Below are 27,908 nucleotides of genomic sequence, written 5' to 3'. Positions count from 1 at the left end.
TGTGTGTGTGTGTGTGTGTGTGTGTGTGTGTGGTTGTGTGCTGTGTGTTTGTAGTAGTGGCGGTATTGAGGAGCAGAAGGGGGTTAAGCCACTGAAGAAGAAGGAGGGTTAAATCATCATGAGGAGTGCCATTCTTGAAGCCCTCCAGTGCATCTGAAGGGATCCACTATAAATAATGAGCCTATAGGCCGATGCCACAAAGGCAGTTTGCAGTTCTCCCCTCTCTCACCGCCCACTACACACACTCTCTCTCTCCTTCTCTCTCTCTCTCTCTCTCTCTCGCTCTCTCACACACACACACACACACACACACACACACACACACACACAGGCGCGTGCACACAGACATGCACTAGAGGTGGGAGTGGATGCTCGTGTAGCTGCTGGAAGCCAGGATGGGATAATCATGCGTGTCTGGCTCCGGGCGTTGATGCAGCTGCTGTTGCTGGATCCGGACTGGACTCGGGGCGCAGGGTGGGTCTAGTTCCCGACTGGAGCTATCTGGACCTCATGTCGATGTTATCAAGCATTCCGAGAAAGACGAGGGCGATGGCCGCGAGAGGAGTTGGTGCAGCTCTTTGAAACGTCCAGGCGACAGAAATCGACCGTTTCCGCCGATGGAGGACAGAATTGGCCGGTATTAAAGCGCAGGGTTTGGAATAACTTGGAAAAGGGGGAGAGAGGATACCGAGGCACCCCTTAGAGGATATCGAGGGAGCCCGGCTTCTTTTCTTTATGTTCTTTTTTAAGTGGGATAGAGATAGAAACGCACCTGGAAGAACGGCTCACTTTTGCATCGGTAATTAGGAGAGGACTGCCTCTCGTTGGAGCGAGCGGCAGCCGCATCCGACCGACCGGGGGGGATAGCCTACTTGGATGGAGAGGGCGCAGTGAGGGCTGAGAGAGCGGCTTGCCGTGTGTAGGAGGAGGACGGAGGGAGACCGGGCACTTTGAAGGGGACGGGGAGCCAGGAGAGGCGCGGCGGCTCCATGAGCGGCTCCTGCCGGGACAGAGCGCCCAGAGCCGAGCCGGAGCGTCTCCACCGCCGCGGGTAGAACCCCGGGCTACAGGACGGCGGCCAGTTTGGAAGTTTTGATGCATATGATCACAACCACCATGATTTTTATGATTCTTGGTGCTTCAGTTGTAATGGTAAGACACCATCACCTCCCTCAGCCACAATAAGGTTTTCTAATACCTATAGCCTACCCACCGAGGCTAAGATTGAAGCAGATCACTACAAATGAGCCCTAAATGTATCGCATTTTGCGAGAAAGCACCTAACAGCAGGCCTATCAATGACATGTGGAAGTAGGTTAGCCTACCTATAATTACCTGCTGTCATAAATAAATAATCTAAGTCCGTTTTGAGGCAAGAGTCCCCCCTCTTAGGATCGGGAGGATCTGCCAAGGCTATTTTCTCTCCTTTACTTTATGATCCGTATGCTTGTTATTTCTCTTGATAATGATGAGGAGAATAATTCGCTGTCTGTAGGAATAGCCTAGCCTATTGCTTGACATGTCCCAGCTGACTTGCATGGTTCTTTGCAGGCGATAGCCTGTTTAATGGACATGAACGCACTACTGGATCGCTTTCACAACTACATCTTACCGCATCTACGAGGGGAGGACCGCGTCTGTCACTGCAACTGTGGAAGGTAAATGCCATCATCCTCGTACAATATTTGGGATGAACATGGTGGTGTGTGTGCTGTGTTTTTTTTTTATACCCGTCAATTCTTAATTGCTGAAGAGGCCTCGAAGATTTCTGGCGGTGAAGCCCCGCAAGCTGATATCAGGCTGTCTGTGCGCTTACATAGCCGCGGATGTTTTCATAGACGTTTTATAATTCGCTCTAACAGATAGCCCGATGACACGTTTGGTCGCGGTGTGTTTGAGAGTGTGTGTTTTAAATATATATCGGCTGCGAGGATTTGCTGCATATACGAAGGTGTGTGTCAGAGCCATAAATAGGTAATGAACTATGAGCAATATAAGGCCGTTCAAAAACAATCTGAGCATCAAGTGCGCTGAGCGATTCACACAGGCCTACACGGTGTCGGCGACAATATAAACCTGCTGGGCCAATTATGAACATATGCGTGCTGAAGTGAAGTGGTTATGGCTTAGGAAGTGCTATGGGGCTGCTCATCAGCCTACCTGCTGTTTGCTTTCTCAGTGAGAGCAGGTTTGAAGTGGGGGGAAACAGCAGCAAGACACTCATTAATAAACGGATCCGGATTTAATCAGCAGTATTGTGCATTTTCCATCAACAGTAAGCATGTAATAGAGCAGGCTGTAGGCTGCGAGGATGAGCAGAGACACAAGTGGGCCTCTGTTTTTTTTTTCTTCCTGGTGTTAAGTCTACAGAGCCCGGGGGTATGGCAACAGTGTTGGAGCAAGATTTAAAGTAAGAGTCCTTTTTATCCAATAGCTTCACACCTATATTGTCCTCAAATATTAGATCCTGATTGACCCATGTCCTGCTGGCAAACCAAGCTACAGTCGGTGCTGTGGGAAGGGAAGTGTCACCGTTCATGTTGGTGCAAGCTGAACAGATGCACATTAAAACAAAACAGCAGTGTATACTGTGCATACTGCAGTGAGGGGGCTGATGTACTAGCAGTTCATTAGCAGCATTAAGAGGCCAGTTCCACTGTGTTTTTTTTAGCCTGTAAATCCAGAAATGGGTCATCATCAGGTGTTATTAGATTATGCTTGTCAGAGAGGGATAATCTGAGTCAAAGTTTGGAAAGGCCTCTTGCACACGCTGGTGGATGTGATGTGATATAGACTGATGAAGATATGTTTGGAGACAGGATTTGTGATGAGATGATGTGTCACTGACTGTCTTATTTAGTCATATTTTGACAATCATATCATACTTGCTACTGCCAAAAGCAGCCTGGTTATGAATGCAAGCAGAATTTGTAGAAAATAAAGTATGTTCAGCAGCATTAAGGAGTAATTTCTTTATTTATAATTCCAAAAATTATGTATTTTTTGTCCACTAAAGTATTAAGCAATGCATGTGTACTAATAAAACAGGGTAGTATGCACAGTCAAACTCTACCTCTTCTGTTAGTTTTTAGGTAACTGTACCCACACAGTGTCTTTCACTGACCTGGAAACACTCCTGAATGAGAGTCAGTCATGTGTTTTCACTTAAACAGCAGATAGAGCGGGATACGTGGTGGATGAACAGAGCAGACCTGAGCTTGGGTTTCACTTGCCCGCCCTTCCATCCGTTAGACGTGGAGGTGTCATGACGCCCACAGCGCTCACCTTATCAGCCTTGAGGACACAGCCAGTGTCATTTTACTTGGCAGCTTCTGCGCTCTGATTTGGATGTAGTTGTAGCTTCTCTGATGGGCTGAGGCCTGGCCTATAGCTGCCTCTGTGGCATGGGTGAGATCTAGAAGTGGACTGTGTGTGTGTGCTGGGTGCACCCTGCTGATTGGTGCCATGGTTGCTGTGAGAGGCTGCAGGATAGTTGTCTTAAGATGAGTTAAATGCTCTCATTGGGGCATTTTCATTGAAAATTCTTAGAGGAAAACTGAATAGTTTGCATTTTTATACTAGCAAAGACGACACACACAGAATGATTTGGAGGGTCCAGGTGAACAGGACTTAAAGGGACAGTTCACCTGAAAATAAAAGAAAACACATCTTTTACTTTTACCTGTAGTGCTATTTATCAGATTGTTTTGTTGTGAGTTGCAGAGAGATATCGGCTGTAGAGATGTCTGCCTTCTCTCCAATATAATGGAACTAGATGACACTCGGCACACTATTTTCTTTCTACTGAACTAGACCCCCCAACTGTATCACCACGCAGACAGAAGCATGCATCTGCTCATGGACAAGAAGTGTGTGCTCACGGCAGTGTGAGATGTAAACATTAATGGCATCCTCCTGGCCTGAGCCGTAACTAGCTCAGTAGTGTTAGGTCAGTTAGCAGTAGATATGGTTGGCGGGTGTAGTTCAGTAGAAGGAAAATAGTCCTTACATGAAACTGCTCACAACAAGGTCTGTGGATTATCTTGAATAACCGGGTCATGATTTCTGGAAAGAGACATTTTGTGCACTTTGAGCACCACAAGTTGAGTGCCATAGTTCCATTATATTGGAGAGAAGACAGACATCTCTACAGCTGGTATCTCCATCACTGAGCAACTCACATCAAAACAATCTAGACTGACAAGCAGCACTACAGGTAAAAGGAAAAATACGTATTTTTGATTTTGTGGCGAACTGTCCCTTTAAGTCATTTAACAGGCTTACAGGCAGCATAAAATAATCCTTTATTTTGTTCACAGGCATTTGGGCAAAGGCCATCTTCAGGGAAAACAAAGAAACCCGGAGGAACATTCTGGCTTATCTCTACACATAGCTTGGCTTTGTTTTTTTATGTTTTGGTGTTAATGGACCTCAGCGGCTGTATGGCTCAAGTCAGCGAGGTCCAATGGGGTTTGATCCCCCCTGTGGCCCTACTGCTTCTTCTGTAAAATACTTAAGATTGTTTTTTTCTCCGTATTCAGTACTAAGTGCTGTGGTGTTTCTGCCCTGCACTTTACAGAGAACATCTGTCAACCAAACATTGTGGGTGAATTTTCTCTTAAAAAAAAGTTGCATTCCTGTAGTTGGAACATTTTCACTTCTTCCCCAATGTAGAACAGAAACGGAAACATGACTAAAACTTACAGTTAATTTCCTGTGCTTTGTAGGATTTTCCAGCAAAAACCTGTTAGACACTGGGTGTTAAGCACAGCAACTTTCATAAAAGAGGTGTTATGTCAGTTAGTGATAGAGATAAGTAAAGCAGGTATTTATTTACACATATATGTAAAAAAAAAAAAAAAAAAAAAGAACTTGTGTTACAAACTGAGGCATTTACCAGTAAGTAACCTCTCACGAAAGACGCTATCATATTGCATTACAGGAAATGTAGCAGTAACTAACATTCTGGCCATCCTAGTCTCTGCTGATTTTTAAAGTCTGTCTCTTGCATGTCTTTTAAATTTATAGATGTGTAATAGAATGCCAGAATATTCTGTCACTGCAAAAAGTCTGAAAGAGATAGTTCACCCCAAAATCAAATACACACATTTTTTCTTCTACCTGTAGTGCTATTTATCAGTCTAGATTGTTTTGGTGTAAATTGTTGAGTGTCGGAGATATCAGCTGTGGATATGTCTGCCTTCTCTTCTATATAATGGAACTAGATGGCACTCAGCTTGTGGTGCTCATAACTCCGAAAAAGAAACAAAACAAACAAACAAACAAACAAACTCAACAGCAATGTCTCTTTCCAGAAGTCATGACCAGGTTACTTAAAGCGACACTTAACTTTCTGGAAATTTTACACTTTTCTTTGTTTAGGTTAAAATGCTATTTATAAGCTGATGGCACACTAAAATGTAAGTGAAAAAAACTCATAATTATACCATTCTCATATGGCTCTAAAAAAAACTCTGGCGAATCATTGCATTCGGACTGAATGCAATGATTGGCCGAGCGTCCTGTCTGTCTTCCCCACGTGGAGACATCAAGGGTCAACATTAAGCAATGCCAAAGACTGATGCAGCTTCATCCTGAGCTAAAAAGGGACAAGATGGTTGAAGAGTTTCTGCTGGACAGGTATTTTTAGTTTGCCTCTAATATAACATAGGCTATAACGTTACATATGACAACACAGCATCCAGTTGCTAATTGCTAATGTTAACCTACTGTAGCGTAGCCTCTCAAACATTAACGTTAAATTCCTTGTGCGTTTCCACTTGCTAGTAACGTTAACGCTACTATCTAACGTTAGCACTGTAACCTTATTCTAAGACTCATCAGTCATCACTGACTCCGGTTGAGTTTTAAAACTCCGGGGTTGTGTTTGACTGTCTTTGTTGTAACGTTACACTTGATCTCCTCTTCCATGTATCTAACGTTACCTTGTCAGTGCCCATGTCTATTATAGACTTAACGAGGATGTAATGGAGGAGGGGGGAGTAGGCCTTTGGAGGGAGGTGGAATTGCAGGAGGAGGGGGGAGTAGGCCTTTGGAGGGAGGTGGAGTTGCAGGAGGACGAGGATGGGACTTTGGAGGGAGGCGGGAGTTGTGGATGTTCAAATTTTTTCTAAGTGCTATGTGAAATGCAAGAAAGGTAAGAGTAGCTTTAAGATAATCCACACATCTTGTTGTGAGCAGTTTCATGTAGCGACTATTTTCTGTCTAAACCCTCCAACCGCATCACCATGCGGAAGGAAGCATGTATTTACTGCAAGTTCACCTTGCACCACTAATGTAACAGCTCAGCTGAGGACGACGTCATTGATGTTTACATCTTGAGCTGTCACAATCATGAGCCTCTTGGCCATGTGTAGATGCACTCTTCCTTCTGCGGGGCGATTTGGTTGGTGGGTGTAGTTCAAAAGAAAGAAAACAGTTCCCACATTAACCTGCTGAATTATCTTGAGTAATTGGGTCATGATTTCTAGAAAGAAATATTGCTGTTGTATTTTTTGGCACCTGTAGCAACACTGACTTACTCCCACCTCATCAAATACCAACACTTGGTTAGTGGCCCTTGGTGTCAGGTACCGACCCACTGAGGCACCCTTTAGCAGCATTATGAGGCACATCAGGCAGCAGCATTTTTTGATACTCTGACCAACTGTCGTAGTATAAAGAGTGGGAAAGTTCACATAGGGTTGGTGGGAGTAGAGATGGATGGGCCAGACAAACACCAGACTTTCATCTGGGAGAATGCTGTTCGTTTCCTGTGTGAAACCAAAAGTCAGTAGTTATTTTCATAACAGCGCAATGTGCTAGTATGTGCAGCATACTCGGCTAGTGATGTATGTCACGTGATGTAGTCTATGTGACATATGTCATGATACGGCCGATATCTCCAACACTCGGCAGCTTACACCAAAACAATTGAGATAGATAAAGAGCACTACAGGTAAGAGGAAAAATATCTATTTTTGATTTGGGAGTGAACTGTCCCTTTAATAGCATTAAACATTTTCATTACTTTAAACCTGTTGTCAATATTATGTCCCAAAGTGTGTGCGCAGAGGTGTGTATCTGTACTCACTTCCAGCAGTCCAATCTCTCAGCTCCCACTGTGTTTCCTTACAGTGTTTGTCAGACAACCGCCTGTGTTGTTAGACTGGAGAAAGCCTTCAGCCCCTCTCAGGAGGGTGGGTAATACCACTATAGTAAGACTCCCATATCATGCAGCTGTATCTGTCTCACAGTTAAGTGGAGTCAATGCTGGACAAAGTGCACAAGTGAATGTGAGGGACAGGATGACTGCTGATCAGCAGCTGCTGCAACAGTTGATATACAGAGATATATGTGCTACCATGCACGTAGTTGTAATGCAACAGAGTGATGTGTTCACTGATCTACTACAAACATCAGTTGTCCTTGAATTTGAATTCTATCAGTGTAACATTTCCATATTTTTCACCTCTTTCTTCTCCTGTGAGATGTGAACACCAGGTCAGTGGCAATCACACACCCCGTGGATTTGAGGAAAAAAACAATTAAAATTGAATTCATGTTTAGTCCTTTCATGTCTTTCCTACTTGGAACAAATTCAAAGAGACCTTCTAGTAATAATCCATTTTGATCAAGGATAATTTTCCAAAATGAAAAAGAAGAAGCCCACATTGACAAATAATTGCTAGTTATAAGATATCTCGAGAGCTATATTTGCACACTTGGAGCATTTTAGATGATGTATATGTCTTGGCAAATTTTGGTTAATCCAAAATGCATTTTACTGAGCGGCTATGGATATTCAAAAAAATGCCTTTCAAAAGGCACCAGCAGCACTGAATGCGGTAGTGGAGTGTTGCTTATTCTTATTTCAGGCCGTGAGCCCAAGCCGGTCTCTTTAAAGTTCTCCAGCCGCAGCTGTCTAAAGTGCAGCCTGGGGACATCCAAGGGTCCTTGAGAGGGCTTCAGGGGGTTTCCAGCAAAGTGTGGATTAGTGAAATTTGAGTAAAATTCAGATGGAAATCTCCAGATATCATCCACGTTAGAATGGGTATATGGAATATAAAAACACTATTCATAAGATAAACAGTTTTTCCATCTTAACAAATATATATTTATATAACCAACATTTCCAAATGGCTTCAACACACTAGATCTTATCGAACACTGTTCATGGTCAAGGACATTTGGAAAGCCATTTTACAGGGTAAGTTTATACAGAAGAGTAATGAATGAAATATCTAAATATAGGAGCAGAAAAAACATAATATATAGAGGTGTTTCCACACAGGATATGAGGTGGGGCTGGGCAATATATCGATATTAGATCGATATTGTGATATAAGACTAGATATCGTCTTGGATTTTGGAGATCAATTGTTGTCTCTCCCAGGTTTTAAAGGCTTTATTACAGTACGTGATGTAACCCTGAACTTACCAGACTCTTGTAGCTGTGTCATTATTTACTTTTACTCAGTTCGTCATCATATCCACAATGGTAATGACTGACATTGATATTGATAATTATATTGTTATCAAGGTATTTGGTCAAAAATATCGTGATATTTGATTTTCTGATTGATTTGATTTTCACAGTTACCAGATTTAACCCAAGTTAACACCTATGGTAGATGTTTGACCATCATGTTAAACAGTGCTCACCACCACCATCATCAAAATGCCAAATGAGAGAATATCAATTGAAAGAATGGTGTTTTCAAAGAAAGCTGTTTTGGAGGCCCGTGTTAGCCCAGCAGTTAACTTTATGTTTCCCTTTAATTTGGCACCCATCTGTATGTCTCTGAAATGGCTAAAACATGTTCATTTGTATCTTTGATTCATAGAATTATGTTGGTTTATAACTTATATTTCTATCGGCTTCCCCTGTCTGTCTTCCTCCAAGGCATCATGTCCACTATGTAATCCCATATGATGGGGACCATTCCTTGGTGGACTCATCAGAGAACTACTTTGTGAGTGACAGTGTGACCAAGCAGGAGATGGACTTGATGTTGGGGCTGCTGCTGGGCTTCTGCATCAGCTGGCTGCTGCTGTGGCTGGACGGAGTCCTACACTGTGCCGTCAGGGCCTGGAGGGCGAGCCGCTACTACGGTAAGGTGGACATTGTCTGCTGGTCTGCTGCAGATACACATGAACACAACTCAAACAAGAGCTCAGTAATCCCTTAAGTATCATGAAAATATTTCTCTATGGATTTCAGTTGTTTGTGCTGAGGTCTGAATGCACTAATGGAAACTTGAATAATCTTAATTTAACAGGTGAAATAACAATCTATGATTTAAAGCAGGTTTTGTTGTTGTAAAATGCTCGTGTGCAGAAATGCATATATGTATCTGCATCTATCTGCCATGTATCTGCATGTGCAAGCGTTTGCCAGGTTAACACAGCAGTTGGTGGTGCTCTGGTAAATGACCTTCCCCCCATTACTTGGCCCATTTTTGGCTCTCCTCGCTGTTTTTTTCTCAGTTTACTGTGACCTCTTGGAAAATCACAGCTAAACCTCCCAACTGTGTGATGATTCAGACGAAGGCTATCACTAAAGGTAAAACTAACTTTAAATTGTTGTCTTCTTTTTTGGACAGCCAAAATACCTCAAACCTTATTTCACTAACAATCTGAATTGTTTTAGGAAACAGCAGCAGACAAAGGCTAAGAGCACCATCATTAAGTATAATTACTATATTCTGAATATATGAAAGTCATTATTGTTAACAAGATATAGTGAAATCATACTTTAAGGAGGACTGCGATGATATAGGCTTTCAAAGGCGGTTGTAATTATCATTCAAAGGTCTTTACAATATTCAGAGCAAATCTATGTTTCAGAGGTTGTCTGCACAACGGAGGTGGCCAGGCTGTTCTCATGCACTGTTTGTATGTTTTTCTACAAAACGTAATGTACCACAATTTGTATACAACCCATGTAATCATAAGCCAGTAATTTGTGTATATCCCACGTAATCAGGAAGGCCAGGCTCACAAGACCAATGCCCTAATGGGAGTAGATAAGGAAGTAGTCCGCATAAGGAGAAATGTAGGGTGGGTGAGTCAGACAACACAGGACTTTTCCCCAGGAGAGGTATGTCGTCACCATGTCTCTTTTACAAAACCCGACCTATGTAACTTTACTTTCCTAAACCCAAAGATGCCCAACCATGTTTCTTTTACTAAATCTAACAAACGAACATATGTTACATTAAGTATGTATTCATGGTGGCTAATTCATGTTATATCATACAAACCGTTGTATGGGGATATGTTGAGGTGGCTGAGCCAGTGGATAGCAACTAATCATGCTGACAGCACAAACAGTGCTAACAACAGCAACAGTGCTGACAGAGCTAACAGTGTTAACCTGTGGGGACCTGAACAGTGTGCGCTTCACGCCTACGTCAACATCGTCTCCATATCAGTCAATATCAGTGGTAAGCGCAGTATGAGAGTAGTAGCCTACACACAAACTCATGCACTAAAATGCACACACAGCTGGACTGTCTGCTCAGGACGCCATTATGCCACATAACACATAGTTGTTTGCTGTCATATCAATGCTTTGAATATCATATAGAGCTTCTTAAATACAAATTTGGGATATAGCCTATGATGTTAAATGCAGCTTTTATAGATAAGTATTTGTCAAAAAACAAATCTAAGCCAACGACATGATTCATATATGCCATTTTTTTGTATCTATGACATACTGCTGATTCACATTAAATTTGCTACAGATATTTAATTCAACACATCATTCGTAAAAGATATTTGATTGCATACAGTACTGTAATCACTGCACTTTTGTTATGCTTCAGCAAGTCTTTCCATATTAGCCTGTTAGCTATGTTGTGTTAGCATTGAACCAAACAGAAAAGTTAATGTCCATGTGGCAGTTGATGTCAAACAAAATCACCTCTCAGCATTTTTGGTTGAGTAGGTTTTCAGCAATGGTTTGTATTAAATATCAAACAGTTAGTGTTATAAGCCAGGTCTGACAGAGCAGCCTCCGCTCCACAAAGCTTCTGTGCACCGCTGTGTAAATGCAAAGTTAAATCTTAAATGATCTCATTGGGAACACTGCAAGAGCAAAATAGCAACGCAATGCAGTCAAGTGAAATAGAATGTTAATAGGAGATGAAATAATGAAGATGACGCAACCCACAATTATCATTTGGTTGAGTTAAACCTCAGGGGGAGACCAAAAAAAAAAGCTTTGCAGGGTACAAGTTAGCTAACAGGCAAAATGGCAATTCCCTCAATTTATATTCGTGATTATGACATTCATGGCTCAATAACTTTCCCTGTCTTGTTGATTGTTGGCTAGTAATGTTTGAAATGTGGAAGTTAATCTAAGCATGAGTGTATGTTAATAATAAGGAATAAACTTTCATAGCAGTTTCTCCCCCCAAAAAATTAGTGTAAAGGTAAAGATAACACTATAATGTAAATGTATTAAAATATTCAAATTATTAAATCTATTATAAATAAAAGATATGAGAATGAGTAAGGATTTAAAAGAGGATACTAACTTCAGGCATAGATTTTCCACAGCTGAGGAGCGCAGACATTAAACATATGTCTCCCATGGTGATGAGGAGAGACTTGGGAATCACTAGAAGGGCCCTGAAAGAGGATCTCAAGCAGCAATCAGGCTCACTTGGGGGTCAATAAATCACACAAATAAGCTGACCTAAAACCTTAAAATCAATTGTACAATTGACAGGCAATCTTTAAAGGGAGACTAGGATTTGTGGTCACTTCTCTTTGAGAGCATGATTAGCCTGGGAGCAGTGTTTCAGTTTAACTGTAGCATGTTGATATTTCTCTTCCAAAGAGCACAAGAGCGTCACCACAATCAAGCCTAGAGGACAAGCATAAATGACCCTCTTCAGAGCTGCACATAAATTAAAGTATTCAATCTAACTGATAAAATAAAACATCTAAAGACAAACTGAGATTATGGGCTTTTGGCATCATGTTTCTTGACAGGCTGACAGATTACACGTAAGATACCAGAAAGCCCTAGTACAGGGACCAGGAGGGGCAATTGTTAGGATCTCTGACTTTGAGCCTTTTAATTTTTTCAAAAATGTTTTGATATCCAGCACTTGCTAGTAGGAGAGCGATATGACATAATACAGATACATCTAAAACACAAGGCTTTATTGGACTTTAAAACAGCATGTCATCTGTGATATACAAGGAGAGCATATTAATAGCAAACAATTAAGGACCCAAGATAGACCCTCAGGGGATGCCACAAGAGAGTGGACCCAATCAACCTCAAAAGAACAAAAACGTATTTTAAGGTATGAAGTAAACCAATCTTGCACCACACCGAGTCCATAGAATTGATCCAAATAAAGTTATCCACCCTGTCAAAGGCTGAGCTGAGGCCAAGGAAAATTAAAGCAATTATTTTGGATGCAGTGACTTTGTGGAGCTACCACTGGTTGTCTGGCAACCCCACGGTATAACCAAGACACCAGACACTGCACCTGGCCAGAAAATACTTTTGGCATGTAACTATAAAACGACAAATGTCATTTTCATATATCAGTGAACTAATTAACCAAATGAGGTGCAGTGTAGAAGTGAAACTTTAAAGGTGCTGGTTGGTGTATTTTAAGTTTGGATCAACCCATACTAGCTGTTACCTCTAAGCTGCCCACTTGCTGGCTATAGCTCTATAGTTAATGCTCAAACATAAGTGTGGCATCATCTTCTCATATACTTTATTGGGGAAAAAAAATGAATGAGTAATTTCTCAAAATGTCAAACTATTCCTTTAACAGTCCCACAGCAATCCTTTTATCCTCCTTTTTTCCCCAATACAGAAACTTGCTTTGATATTTTTACACTCAGACTGAGGAGATGTACATGTGTGTTATATACAGGGTTCCCACAGTCATGAAATTAAATAAAATGTTTTCCAGGCCTGGAAATTGGTTGGATTTAAGTGTTTTGGAAAAGTTTTGAATAGCGATTGTTTTGATTGTTTATAAAAATCCCAAAACCTGTCAAATGTTGCACAAAATACTTTCCCGGTATAACTAATTTAAAACCTAGTGCTATGCTGCGTGACTGCTGAAACATTGCTTGTATCACATGATATACACAGACTAGATCAGCTTGGCGTCAATGCCAAGACAGTGCCCCCTTTTGGGGAATAGAAACACATTGTCACATCAGGAGAGAAACAAGAAAATGCAGAAAAGCTGTTGTGTAGTCGGTAACCAAGGCTTTCACACTGAGATTTGAGGCACATAAGATACTGAATATTCACTGTCAGTGTGGTAAATGACGAAATGATGCTGCTGCAGTACAGTCACACAGTCATCTCCAACTAAATTTCAGCCTGTAGATCAAATAGTTTGTTATTTACAGACAGCACTTAGCCTACCAATACCTGGTGATTCAATATATATATATATATATATATATATATATATATATATATATAATTATGATTCAAAATCATGAAAAAATATGCATATAGATGCTGAGGGCCTTTCCACAAAACGTGCTGAAGCCAGGCCCACTCGCAGGAAAGCCACAGCCTCTTTTAATTGTTTCGCTACAATGGATGCTCCATCTAGCAGCTTTAGCTAGACGTGCTTAAGTCACCAGCTTTTCGGCCGATAGTAGTCGGTGAAAGAGATCACTCTGATTGGCTGTTTAGGTTTTATCTCCTCACCCCTGTAGCGAGTGAATCTGCCTGTAGTGAAACTGGGGCTAACTGGTGCTTCCTCCTCAGGCTCCACTTCACTCAGCTCCCTGACAGATCCGCTGCTTCTCCCCACTTTAACCTGAATAACAAACCGGATTCAAACGGAGAGCCGGGGCTAGCTGGGAGTGGCTAGTGCAGCATTACGGAGGGAAGCACAGCCAGTTAGCCTCCACTAGCTTCCCAGCTAGCCCCGGCTCTCCGTTTGGATCCAACCGGAGAACTGAGCCCTGGTTTGTTATTCAGGTTAAGCTGAGTGAAGCTGAGTGAAGTGGAGCCTGCGGAGGAAACACCGGGATCATCTGAATGTAGTAGCCAGTGGAGGTGGCTGCGGTGCTCGGCTGCACAGATAGGTAACACCTCGGCTATCAGGATGTGCCACTCTGTCACTCCGCTCTTTCTCACGCAGGCGCAGAATGGACGTGCCACTTGGCCATCGGATGTAGTCCGTGTAGTGTGTTCAAATGCAACTGACACAGGGCGATGTGAGGCAACGTGAGGCAACGTAGACGACGCAGCAGTTGGCTTTCGTTGCCGCTAGTTCTTTGATGTCGGTTTGGTGTGTCCGCACTTTAAGTCATCGAGCAGGCCTTAAGCCCTGCCCAAAAAATCCAGTTAAACTCCCCAAATCAGTAGGCCTACTATACTGTTCCCAGTCTTTTCACATTTTCCACAAGTGTTTTCTACTATGTGTAATGTGTTTCGATGTTAATCTCAGATTTAATTTTTAAACCTCTTTTACCCCAACTTTAACAAGAAATGAATGCATACAAACTTGTCAAAATTATAATCCAAACACATCAAATGCTGCTAACCCTGTTTTAGTTTGAAAACTCTGAGGTTGAGTTTTAGTCTGGATTGGTGGAAACAGAGACTTTTGGAGACGATGAGACAGACACCCACGTTTACTTCCAGATTAGGCCTTGTCGGTCACGACGTGTCAAGCGGAAACATGATAGCTAGGCCTACATAACTTTTGTGATTTTATCTTTCTTGTGTAGGTACTCCTTTTCTATTGCCAAGAATTCCTTGATTGATGGATAACGCTTTCGGTACCGCTTTAACATGTCACCGGATTTGCTTTGCAAAGACTTCCAACCTGTTCTTTGGCCACCTTGACCATCTTAGTGTGACCTTCAGTAACAGTTCAACCTCATCGTCAGTCCGAGCAAAGAAATCTCGTCTTACTTTTTGCCATCTCCCTAGTGTTTTCTGTAACTAAGCAACCATCCGCAGAGCAGACAATCTGCTCTCTGTTTACATTGGCCCAGTGTACATGAATGGTCGTTTTCAGGTGTGTCAGTATGGACAAAGACTATTTCTGAAGTGCTAAAGCGCTTGTGGTACAGTGGTCATTATTTTTTTAAAACTCATTTTTGAAGGAAAACGTATTTTTAAGAGAGCTACTAACTTTGGCACTGGTCGTTAGTATCATCAGGGGTCCTTCTCTGTGATATGATTTCCCGCCACATGATCTTCTTGCACAATAGTAACTAAATAGCTTCCTGAATGATGGTTACACCACCATGACACTTCAGCATGTTGACTTGACCAATAAATATTCTCCAAATTATGTATAATATTCAGATCAATGGTGTTCCTTTACATTTATTTACTACTGAGTGATTCAAATGAAAGATTATGCCAAACTAGTTAATAGGGCGTTTCATTGAGAATTTTATCTTGTTTAAGCAACTTTACAGTTACACCACATTGACATTTTGTCATCATCACTGAAATATTCTCTCAAAATGTATTGGCCACATATCCTCACAGGGACACACACAAAAAAATATGTCACATCACTGATCCATTGGTGTGGATGAAGCCCTAATCTGCCTAAAATCACCTCTGCTGGGTTACCATGGGTGTGCAGGGCTTTTAACTCAACTAATGATATTACTTTTGCCTCAAGAGTAGCTGTATGTCCCAGAAATGTCTGCGTGTCAAGGCCAGTCACTGAGAATATTATGACTGCACAGTGGTTTGGTGGTTAGCGCTGTCACATCACAGCAAGAGGGTCCTGATTTGAACTCTGGTCCTGGAACTCCTGTAAGGAGTTACTGTATGCTCTCCGCTTGTTTGCATGTTTTTCCATATCCTTTAGTCTTATTACATGCAGTTGCAGCATGAGAGAAGAAGACAGCATTAATTGACAGTTACTGTGTATGATTTGTAAAATATGGATAATATTTATAGGTTTGCAGAAAGCTACAGATAGATACATGAAGTGTTTTAGTGTGTAGATGGATATAAGTGCACAGCTTGTCACTTCACATCACACTGATGATAATGTGAATTAATGGGCAGTACTTGCTGAAAATGTGCTGTCTAATGAGAAAATCTGGCCAAGCTGTTATTTGTTTTAAACAAGCACTGCTTTTGTGTGAAAACCAATACAATACATATATGAATACACACACAGCAGTTACAAAGACTGGTTCAAATCAGGCTCGAGAAACAGATACTGAGAGATGACTTCATTCCCACCATCTGCTGTGCTGTAGTGAAAGCTACATTCCCACATACCATGTGTTTTAATCCAACTGAGTGCTATAGTTGCTTCTTAATTTCCTGTCTCCCGTCAGCACTCTCGTTGAAATATCTGTTTCTTTACTCCTCCTGACAGATGAAGGATGCATGTTACTTTAGTGAAAGAAGAAAAATGTGGCAGATTTAATGAGACAGAACATGCGGTGTATAGTTCACCAACATTTGGCTTGTGTGGTTGTGCAGACACGAGCAAAGAAATAAAAAATGCTTTCAGTGACGGTAAAGCTAAGCGGCTATTAGACACACGTGTGAAATCATGACATGGCAGCGTGAAATCCCTCATAGTCTGGCGCTCTGCTAAAGAGACAACGCAGAGGGTTCATCTTTGTGCACTGCCAAGATGTTCACTGACAAGCTCAGTATTCGCATCCTGGATTACAGTGTTTTAGTTTCTCACGGTCATGGCAATTTCACAGGCTTTCTCACAAGCCAGGATAAAACTCTGTGGGGAAAACACTAACAAAGTTTTTGCATTCTTGGGAACAAATAAGCTCAGTTTAAGGGGAATCAGGTAAAACTTTTAACAAACAGATATTACTGTGAAACTTCTGAAGTTGACTACTTACATTATTAAAGGGATGGTTCAGATTCTTTTAAGTGGGGTTGTATGGGCTACTTAGCCAGAGACAGTATGTTACATACAGTAGATGTCAGTCAGCACGCCCAATGTTTTGAGAAGCAGGTTGGAGATTAACATGGAAGCTAAGCAATATACTGCTGTAGGGGGGGCAGAAACAGAATGTAGTTTAGCCACTAAAAAAATCAATGTCAATTAAAGTGTATAATGTATTTAGAGTATTTTCACCGCTTTACCTGACTGTCAGACAGTGATTTGCTTGACGGGAAAATGAGGTGGTTATATCCCTCTCTTCAGAGCCAGATTCCATTGAGAAAAACAGTGATTTAAAATTGCTGAAAGCAAGAGTTGCTGGTGTACTGCTGCCTTGTTTAGTTAGCTTGTTTGTGTTATTGTGTGACTTTGGCATAAGGGTTAGTTTGGATTCCCTACAGTCACATAGTAACATAAACTAACTAATTGATGAAGGCAGTGGTAGACCAGCAGCTCTCTTGTTCATCAAGCTAAAATGATTTTTGTAATTTTAAATTACAACTACTTTTGTCTAAAGGGTCTGGTGGCTTTGACGAGAGCATAGACGAAGAACTAAAGACATTAAATCGCCCATGTCAAAGTGGGCCATTTGTCAAAAAGGTAAACCTGTGAAAATACTTTTAATAAAGCATACACTTAAACTGATATGAATATTTTTGGGTGGGACATTTTTTTAGAAGGCTAAAATACATTTTGTTGTTGACCCTTGTCCACAGCAACACATTGCTTAGCGTCTGTGTTGGACTCCAGCCTGCTTCTCCAAACTGTACTATACTATACCTTTTTCGCCCCCTATCTAGTTAAATACTTTCCAATTTGCATACATTTCCAGAGCACGAATCTGACCATTGGATAAAGGCAGCTTCAAAATTCTTTTTTAGGTACACCTTGCTAATACCGGCTTGGACCCCCTTTTGCCTACAGAACTGCCCCAGTTCTTCGTGACACAGATTCAACAAGGTGCTGGAAACATTCCTCAGAGATTTTGGTCCATATTGACATGATAGCATCACGCATTTGCTGCAGATTTGTTGGATGCACATCCATGATGCAAATATCCCGTTCCACCACATCTCAAAGGTGCTCTATTGGATTGAGATCTGGTGACTGTGGAGGTCATTGGAGTACAGTGAATTCATTGTCATGTTCAAGAAACCAGTTTGAGATGATCTGAGCTTTGTGACATGGTGCGTTATCCTGCTAGAAGTAGCCATCAGAAGATGGGTACACTGTGGTCATAAGGGATGGACACGGTCAGCAACAATACTCAGGTGGGCTGTGGTGTTTAAATGATGCTCAGTTGGTACTAAGGGGCCCAAAGTGTGCCAAGAAAATCTCCCCCACACCATTACACCACCACCACCAGCCTGAACCGTTGATACAAGGCAGGATGGATCCATGCTTTCATGTTGTTTACGCCAAATTCTGACCCTGCCATCTGAAATCGAGACTCATCAGACCAGGCAACGTTTTTACAATCTTCTATTGTCCAGTTTTGGTGAGCCCGTGTGAATTGTAGCCTCAGTTTCCTGTTGTTAGCTGACAGGAGTGGCACCTGGTGTGGTCTTCTGCTGCTGTAGCCCATCTGCTTCAAAATTCAATGTGTTGTTGGTTCAGAGATGGTCTTCTGCATACCTTGGTTGTAATGAGTGGTTCTTTGAGTTACTGTTGCCTTTCTATCATCTTGAACCAGTCTGGCCATTCTCCTCTGACCTCTGGCATCAGTGAAGCATTTTCACCCAGAGAACTCCCACTCACTGGATATCTTCTCTTTTTCAGCCATCGTCTGTAAACCCTAGAGATGGTTGTGTGTGAAAGTCCCAGTAGATCAGCAGCTTCTAGAATACTCTGACCAGCCCTTTGGGGCAACCATGCTTTGTTCAAAGTTACTTAAATCACCTTTCCTCACCATACTGATGCTCAGTTTAGACTTCAGCGGGTCATCTTGACCATGTCTTCATGCCTAAATGCACTGAGTTACTGCCACACAATTGGCTGATTAACTATTTGTATTAACAAGCAGCTGAATAGGTGTACCTCATAAAGTAGCCGGTGAGTGTATTATAGTTAAAGGTTTGTACAGGGGGAATTTTAGATATCTCTTTTTATCCCTCCATAAATCAGAAAAAAATTTCAGTAGCCATAAAAAAATATCCATGTTTTTAGGAATAAAATGTTTTATAAATCAGGTTACAAATGATAGGTAGAAACCTTTAGAATATAGGTAAGAATAAAACTGGAAAGTCTGGTCTATGTAAGAACTACTAAAGTAGAGATTTTTGAAAAATGGCCTTGAAAAGATATGTTTTAAAATTCCATACATTTTGGATATTTCCACTAGTCCGTAAAAAGGCATGTTCTGGATGCAAAATACCCCCAAAATCATAAAATGGACCAGTGAATGCAAAAAATAAAAAGATTTTAATTGTGGTGTCTCCCCTTAAAGACACTGAATAGAGCAATGTGGCTTTAAAAACAGGAGAGTATTCTGTCTGCGCTCAGTGTCAGGCCTGTATGGTGGAGGTGGCCTGGATCTTCAGTTTTAAGGATAAAGGAGGTGATATGTGACCTGGATACGTGGACCGCCATGGAAAAGCTCCTCAGGCAGGACAGGAAAGTATCAAGTGATGTTAAAACCAAACGTTATTTGAAATCGAACTGAACGCGCACTAATATGGGTGTTTTAGGATAGAAAACATCATGTGGTGTTTGGATTTTTCAGTGTTTTTACGAGCTGCTGCACTAAAGAAAGGTGCTCGAATTGTACAAGCTTTGGTAGTTGCAGGCTGCTGCTGTGCTCAGAGGTGTGGAAGGTTTTTGCAGCAGCGAGTCAGACGATGCTATTTTCTCCAGTGCGTTAGTACAACAGTGTAAAATACATCATCATAAAAAAACACCCAGAGAGGAGGGAGCATCCATATTCATTAGCAGCAGTTATAGAGTGGGGGATATACGCTTCCTATTTCGTACTGGGAGGGAATGCCCCTTTCTCTTATATGTGTGTGTGTGTGAGCGTGTGTGTCGACTGTGACGTTGATGCTAGGTCAGACTCGTTTAGCCTCCCCAAGATGAGGAGTGAAGGTGAGGCTGACAGAGTGGGGAAGGGTGTGTGTTGGGGGTGCGGGATGGAGATGCTGTCACATCCCCACCCCCACTTGCACACACACATACACACACTCTCTCCTCCAGAGCTATAAATAGAATGAGAGAGAGCAGCTGGAATAGCAAGTGAGAAACACACACACACACACACACACACACACACACACACACACACACACACACACACAGTGCATTGAGATGCACATTGATTCCCATTGCTTTTTTTCCCCCTTCTAATTCCATCTCTTGCTCCTCCCTCTCCTCCTCCCTCTTCACTTATTGAATCTACTCCTGGCCATTTCCCTTACAGTGCTTCCTGCTGCAACTTTTTTTTCTCCTTATCACTAATGACTGTAAATACCTGATACCAGTCTCTTTTCCAAAGACACCGAAGGAAAGGAAACACAAAAACTACCTCAAATATAGAGAAAATGATGACTTGGCATTCAGCATCTAACACCCCACCCCCCTCCCCCTCTCTCCTCTAAAGGAGCATAACAATTGTGCCTCCACCACCCATTTTCTGCTTTGCATTACCATTTCTCCGGACTCCATCCCCATCCTTTTATTCAAATGAGAAACCTGTCTTCGTTGCCCCTTTTCCTTTGGATACCCTTCAGAGCAGTCCTTGTGGACAGCATACCCATTCACAGCTATAAATAACTCTCTCTCTCTCTCTCTCCCTCCTCACCTCCCCTCCACCCAACACCTCATCCCCTCTTCCACACCACCACCGCCACCACCACCCCTCCTCTCGCTCATCCTCTAGCAGGGCCATTTGCTACTGGGTTTGCTGTCTGGGGCTCTTCCCTCCTTCTCCCGCTCTCTCTCCCGCTGTCTCTGTGGACCTCGCTCCACCTCGCCGGCTCCAGTTTATAACCCGACAAGCACGACCGTCTGCTCCGCCATTCCACTCTTTGTGTCATACACCTCACATTCATGAAATCACACTTTGTCTCCAGACAGTCACTGATTTCACGGCAGGCCTGTGTATTCTGTATTTACAGCACAGTCACTGCTAACAGGTCAAAGACTGAAAGACGCATTTGAACCTTCAGCTCCAGGCAGTCATTAGAATATATAGAGAGGGGACACATGTCCCCCCAATTTTTAAATCTGCTCAAAATGCCTGGTTCTGTTGGCAAAAGGCCTATGTGATTCCCATTAGATTTTGGATTATTGCAGAAAATAATTTGGCATTATGTTTCACTAACTCCAATTTATCAATCAGCAGTTTAAAAAACTGTTGTTAAAGGGACAGTGCATCCAAAAATGAAAATCCAGCCATTATCTACTCACCCATATGCTGAGGGAGGCTCAGGTGAAGTTTCAGAGTCCTCACATCACTTGCAGAGATCCCAGGGGAGAGTGGGTAGCAGCACAACTCCACCTAATGCAGGCTGACGGCACCCCCCAGATTAAAATGTCCAAAAAAACACATAATTCAGACTTGCCCCGATATAAAAAGTTGTTTGGAAAAACATCATTTGAACTCTGTTTTTAGCCTCATTGTTTGGGTGCACTATCCCTTTACGAGCATTATCTGGGAAACATCACATGATTTACTTTACATGGAGCTAAATTAACACTGAATTATGTTAAATGTTTGCCAAACTCATCTGTTTATGAGTTGTAAAAAAATCATAAAACAACTTTTAGAAGGAATAGATGTTTACCATTACCTAGCTTGGGCTCTGTTAAATATAGCAATATCTTAACTGAGCAAGGCAAGCTAATCGCTAATGCGCTTGGTTATAAAGGAAAAAAGCAATGCTTTGAGATGACTGTCAGAGATGGCAGAGGTATGATCATGTTATCTGAGGTGTAACAGGTGATGTGTTCAGTGTTTTATTTCCCAGTCACTCTAGTAAGGATGATTAGTGTATTGTTAGCTAACCATTACCATTGGAAAATGCCTGATCCAGTTCAGCGCCACAAGGTGCACCCATAATATCATGGGGCCCAGGAATAAAGAGGCTAGTGTGTCACAACAAGGTCATAGTGTGAGCACTTATGTGTGGCCCTAAATCACATACTGGCCCCCTAAAATGACACTCAGTCATCAAACTTTGAGAACCCCTGATATAAGATGTTCTAAATTGCTCTAAATTGGTCACTTTCAGCTATTAAGTTTCTAAAATTTATCCTGGGATGGAAATCTCCCCAGACCCCCTGGAGGGTTTGGGTCACAGAAGGTGTAGATTGCAAATGGTCCCCCCCAGTGTAAATGTGTGATTACAGTGCTGGGTCAGCCTTAATCTCACCTGTAAAATCCTTGTGACTGTGGAGACATAATGCCAGGACGCAGTCACATGTGCAACAGTCCAAACACAAATGTGAAGAATCAAGGGCAACAGCATGGTGCACTTGAGGAGATTGATGCCATTTACTGTTCCCATCCAATATTTCAGTGCTCCAATCTTTTATCTTGTCTCTGTCACTCTGCCCTTACCGCAAAAAGCACACCCTTACTTCCCAGAATTAAAAGTTGTTACAGCTATGATGAAATCGGTGGCTTAAAGACATATTAAACATCAGCTTTTCCAGTGTGAGGTCTGTATGGAGCTCATAACTCACTTTTATGCTGCACGCAATAGAGTACAAAAACCTCTGTGCATCTGATTCTGGGACATTTTCTGGACTGATGTTGTATCGAAGATATTTGGGGAGTTTGCTTAAAATTTGACTGGAAAAATACATATTCAACATTTTGCTCAGAATAGTATTGGCAGGGTAGGCTGAAAATACATGACAATGACATTTATGACAATGAAAAAAAGGATTATATCAGAGATGGACAAAATGACATTGTTAAATAGAAAGCCAATATCAGCGTAGCCCTAAATTCAAGCATACATTAATAGAGGACATTTGTGTGAAAGAGGCGCTTAGACTCATTCACGTCAGCGTGGAAAAGGCCAGTACACAGCACAGAGATCAGTCCTCTGTGTTGCTGGTTGTTGATGTGTCTTGTCTGCCTCTAACTGGATTTAGAGGCAGAAAACCAGGCTAAGAGGGATTTTACACTATTGTGTGTCTTGATCTCATGAGTGCATTGTCGAGCTGACTCGTCCTCGAAAGCCTGCATTCAGTTGTCTTTGCTCATGTCTGCACAACTACAACAGCCAGATACTGTTGGTTAACAATAAACTACATATGCTATCGTAGGGCTGGGCAATAATCGACATTATATCGATATTGTGGGATTAGTCTTATATTTTGGATTTCGTAATATTGTCAGTGTTGTCTTTTCCTCATTTTAAAGGCTGCATTACAGTAAAGTGATGCAATTTAGCTGATTTGTTATTTGCCTTTACCCACATAGTCATTATATCCACAATACTGATGATTATTAATTAAAAATCTTACTGTGTAAATATTTTGAGAAAGCACCAATGGTTAACCCCACAATATCGCCACAGTATGAATATCGAGGTGTTTGTTTATAAATATTGTAATATTTGATTTTCTCCATATCACCTGGCTCTACACTGTTCTTACACTTTGCCACGTGTACTTGTGTGTAATAAGAGTTGATGTAGAACCTACGCCATAACCTACGCTATAGCCTAACCTGCACTTCCCTAGAATTGTAACTATGCGTCGCAGTGACGCAGACTTCCTGTCTGTTGCTGTATACTGACACCGTTTCCCTCAGTGGAAACAGAGCTCGTATTTACTTTTAGTTCACAGATAAGAAACAATAAATAATGAAGACAGTAAGGCCTCCATTAAAATAGAATTTTAAGTCTTGTGTGTGATTTATCCTTCAGGAATTTATACTTAGGGATTTATCCAGGTTTCATATGAACAGAGGAAATCCCTGCTTATCGCAAGGCTAATTAATACAATGTAAAATGCCATATGCTTGTGCTAATAACGTTAGCATTTTGTATTTGTTTGGAAAATGTGTTTAGTGTGACAGCTGTTCTGTCGGTGAACCTTGTGAGTTGTAATGGAGCCAAATTGTGTGACGTTACCTTTGTTACATGTTGCTGTTGTCCCTGGCTTTATATGAGTAGAGGGAAAGATCACGGCCACTAGGCTAATCTATACAAAGTAAAATGCCATAGACTTGTGCTAATAACATTAGCATGTTATATTTGGAAAACGTGTTTAGTACAGGACAGTTGTTTTGATGAAAAGATTGCTAGTTGCTAGGCTAATTTATACAATGTAAAATGCCACAGGCTTGTGCTAATAACGTTAGCATGTTGTATTTGTGGGGAAAATGTGTCCGGATTAACACAAGTGTTTATCTGTGAATACTGTGAGTTATAGTGAAGCTGATTTGTGTACTTGTGTTTGAAATTGTCTCTATTAAGCCATGTTTAATGAGTTTTTGAATCAACTAAACTTAACAGCACTTCACAGAAACCTCTGCCGCTGACTAGTGTTTTGGAGGTGTAACTGCAGAGTGACACAGACACACCACCGCAGAAGTAAAAATGCTCACGACGGCATAAGCCACATGTGTAGGGTTTAAGCACAACCATAAATCACTTTTAAAGTATTGGAGCAGGAAAGGAAGTAATCAGTATTGTGACATGTTGTGATTGTGGCAAACTATCGATACTCTGTGTCGCAGAACTTGTTGCATTACTGATGCAGAAGTGTTTGTCTCCTTTCCTGCGGAGATTTAAACTCTCAAGTTTTCTTTCAGCTCAATCTTTTGTCAGTTTATATCTGTTTGTCATTGAAATACTGGCACATGTTCAGGCTTCTGTGTGTTTACAATGCTTAGACTCTGGGTTTCGCCATAGCTATCTACGGCAGTGGTTTTCAACCAGGGGTCAGGGGACCCCCAGAGGTCCTTGAGGGAGTTCCAGGGGGTCCCCTAGAAAAATGGCTAATAGTGTATTGTAACTGTTTAATTCACTATAAAAGTGAGCCCACTATCAGGAAGATTCATAACAGTGTCTAATTCTCAACTGTAGTTGTCAATTATAGAATTGTGGGCCTAATCATATCTAACACCCAAAATGTTTTCAGATGGAGGTCCCTGAAGCGAAATATTGTCAAATGGGGTCCATGACCTAATGTGTATCAATTTAGGGGTTCTTGTCCTTGACACAAAAAAAGATATAGGACCACTGATCTAAGGCACATAAAGTATGACATAATCGTAACATCCCCAGTTCAGTTCTGGTTGGGACTGTTGCATGTCATGTTTGGTACACAATGTTCAGGACTGAATGCAGATACTTCTACAGTATATGACATACAATATCAATATTTTTTGTGTTATGTGGTTTAGGACATCTGTTACCTCAACAGCAATGTTTGTAATCAAAATGAACATTTGATAATACATTACCAGCAACTTTATTTACAGGTACCTGCCTTCCAGGCTTCAATGCATGCAAAAACTTAACTTGGCAAAATAAATCTTACTCTTAAAAGCTGTATGCTGGACTCTATATTTCTAAACTCCAGGCCACATAATGGACTCTTCCTCATCTCAAATGTCTAAAAAACAAAATGAAACTCAAAGACTGTGATAATGCAGTAAATAAATAGGCTACACTACAAGTTTCATCCCTGCTTTATTTGTAATGAAGCATTTTTTGCAGTTTTAGGAGTATATTTCCTCTTTCGGCTCATTGATGTATTTCTTGCCATATAATTGCAAATGTAATATTGTGCCAATTGTGAGTTACCCTGTGATTTCATGCTCTATTTTGAGGAATCAAAATTTTCCATTAGAAAAAACCCAAGGTAATGACTTCCAACAGATGACCATTTCAAGGGGCATATCCATCATGAGGTTATTGCATCCATCAGAGGCAGATACAGACTGCAGAATATCTAGTATTTAAGAGGCCAATTTCAGCTATTGGTCACACTCTAACACTTGCCTCCTCTGACTGTCCTGTTACCTCTCATCTCTTCCCTCCAGACACCCCGTCCTGGTCATGGCTGCCCCAGTTCTGCAATCTTCGAGACCTCCGTCGCCGAGCCCAGCTCAGACAGCTGGAAGACTCCAGCGGCAACATGGTCCACATCAAGCAGAAGCTCTACCACAATGGTCACCCTAGTCCCCGCCACCTCTGACTCTAAAAAACAAAATAACAACAAAAAAACCTAGACCCCTCCCCTTAAAACCCCTTCTTCCTTCCTCTCCAAAAGCCCTCATCCCCCTTCCCAAACTGCCCCTTGGCCAACTGTTGCCTCAGAGACCCTGGAAAACTGCCCTCCCACTGTTCATAACATGGCCCCCTTAATACCCCATGACAGGACTTTCTTATGACTAAACCCGGCCCCTGTCAGCACTAAAAAAATCCCAAAATGGAGCAAGATGATGATTATTTGTTGCCACTGAAATCTTGTCTTATGTCCATGTCCACCATTGTGGGAGGAGGAAGAAAAAAAAACATTTTTAAGGGTGTTTTTTCTGTATAGAGACATTTTCTGTGTTCATTGTTAAACTTGGCATGCTCTTTTAGAACAGGGTAAGATGTGGGCAGCGTATGGAACGGGCGGCAAGATGGGTGTCAGGATTTTTTTTTTTTTTTTCTCTAACGGGTGGGAGTGGGACTTTGTTGGCGTTGGTTGGGGTGAATGAGACTGGTGGGTGGGTGGGTTTTTGTGATGGTTAGATTGCTGCTTCTGTAAATAGTTATAAATACGGGCAAGTGGGATTTAACAGTCTTTAAAAAGGGGGTGCGTGGGGGGGATTTTTGTGTGAGTCGTTTATCAATAGAAAACCTAATGATGGACTGTGTGGTTAAAGATTATAGGAATGGAACAGGAAGATGAGTCTGTTTGAAAACTGGATGTGAAACCATGTGATTTCTGCTAAAACACAGATTAATTAGCTTTGTTACTTAGTGAATTAACTGAATGTATTAATTTTTCCTGTAAATATGTGAGGGGGAGGGGAGCGTGTACGGTTGTGGTCGGGGTTCTCTTTGCTATATTATCATTCTTTAGTAGACACGGGAGGAGAAATAAATGCCAGCCAAGATGAGTTCAACACATTCACACACACATACAGACACACACACCCCCCCATCTTCCCCACACTGTGCTCAACAGCACAGTTCAATTTTCTTTATCCAATTCCCTCTCACTTATCAGGAGCAACCAGCCTATCAGCAGAGGGAACCCTTACCCAGCCCCCCCTCGTCCTCTCTGTCCAGACATTGCTGTTGTGAGGATGAAATGTCTGTTTTATTAAAAGTGCCATTGAAGCACAACAGTGACCTCTGATGTTTGATTGTGTCACTCCAATCATATGAGCGAAGATGAGAACACATTCTCATAGCGAGAGGTTATTTCAGCGCAGCAGCAACAACAGACAGATTATACAGAGAGGTCCTGCTGACAACTTCAGTTGGGTTTGTTATAATTCTAATAGAAATTTCATAAGCACTGACTAACAACACTTGTGAAATAACTAACAATGCCAATGACATGCTGATGCAACTGAGAAAAGCCCTCCACTATTGTCCACCAGCACAATACAACACGTTCCAGTTACAGTGAGGGCATTTAAAAGAATATTTTCACCTTGGTTCGGTATTCTTTAGCATGCATACCTCTTCAATCTGACTGGATTGTCCCAAATAGTACCTGCCACAAGTGTCCATGATGTCCAGTATTGTTTGAAAATGCAAACAGCTAAATTATTTTCATTATGATTAATCTGTGAAATAGCTTTTGTTATCATTTTCTGGTCTATAAATGGTGCATAACAGATTTCTGCAGCCCTAAGTTGACATCTTTAAATTGTTGGTACTGTCTGTCCAGCAGTCTCAAAACTAAAGATATTAAGGCATTCAGTGATATAAAACTAAAATATCCTCAAATCTGAGAAGTTGGAAGCAGTGAGTTTGAAACCTAATTTCAATGACTGATTACCAAAACTGTTAATTTTCCCTTGATGCTGTTGAGTTA

At 41.6% G+C, this 27,908-nt stretch overlaps 1 protein-coding gene across 1 annotated transcript; it reads left to right on the top strand.

Annotated features, from left to right (window-relative positions):
• The first annotated feature begins 348 nt into the window (after positions 1-348).
• On the top strand, positions 349-27,189 carry tmem240a (transmembrane protein 240a). Its single transcript, XM_049582278.1, has 4 exons — positions 349-1,152; positions 1,552-1,658; positions 8,906-9,114; positions 25,909-27,189. The coding sequence occupies exons 1-4, from the start codon at positions 1,096-1,098 to the stop codon at positions 26,061-26,063; spliced, it is 528 nt and encodes a 175-aa protein (XP_049438235.1). The 5' UTR covers positions 349-1,095; the 3' UTR covers positions 26,064-27,189.
• The last annotated feature ends 719 nt before the right edge of the window (positions 27,190-27,908 follow it).

The sequence above is a fragment of the Epinephelus fuscoguttatus genome, linkage group LG7 (genome assembly GCF_011397635.1).
Source record: "Epinephelus fuscoguttatus linkage group LG7, E.fuscoguttatus.final_Chr_v1".
In the NCBI taxonomy this organism is placed as follows: Eukaryota; Metazoa; Chordata; class Actinopteri; order Perciformes; family Serranidae; genus Epinephelus; species Epinephelus fuscoguttatus.
Note: the sequence above shows the minus strand (reverse complement) of the source record. Positions and strands in the feature narration are given on the sequence as shown.

Excerpts from the sequence above, each read along its gene's own strand:
- tmem240a (XM_049582278.1), top strand. The coding sequence starts at position 1,096 with ATGCATATGATCACAACCACCATGATTTTTATGATTCTTGGTGCTTCA. Across the intron at positions 1,153-1,551 it reads TTGGTGCTTCAGTTGTAATG|GCGATAGCCTGTTTAATGGA; the intron begins GTAAGACACCAT and ends GGTTCTTTGCAG. Across the intron at positions 9,115-25,908 it reads GAGGGCGAGCCGCTACTACG|ACACCCCGTCCTGGTCATGG; the intron begins GTAAGGTGGACA and ends TCTTCCCTCCAG.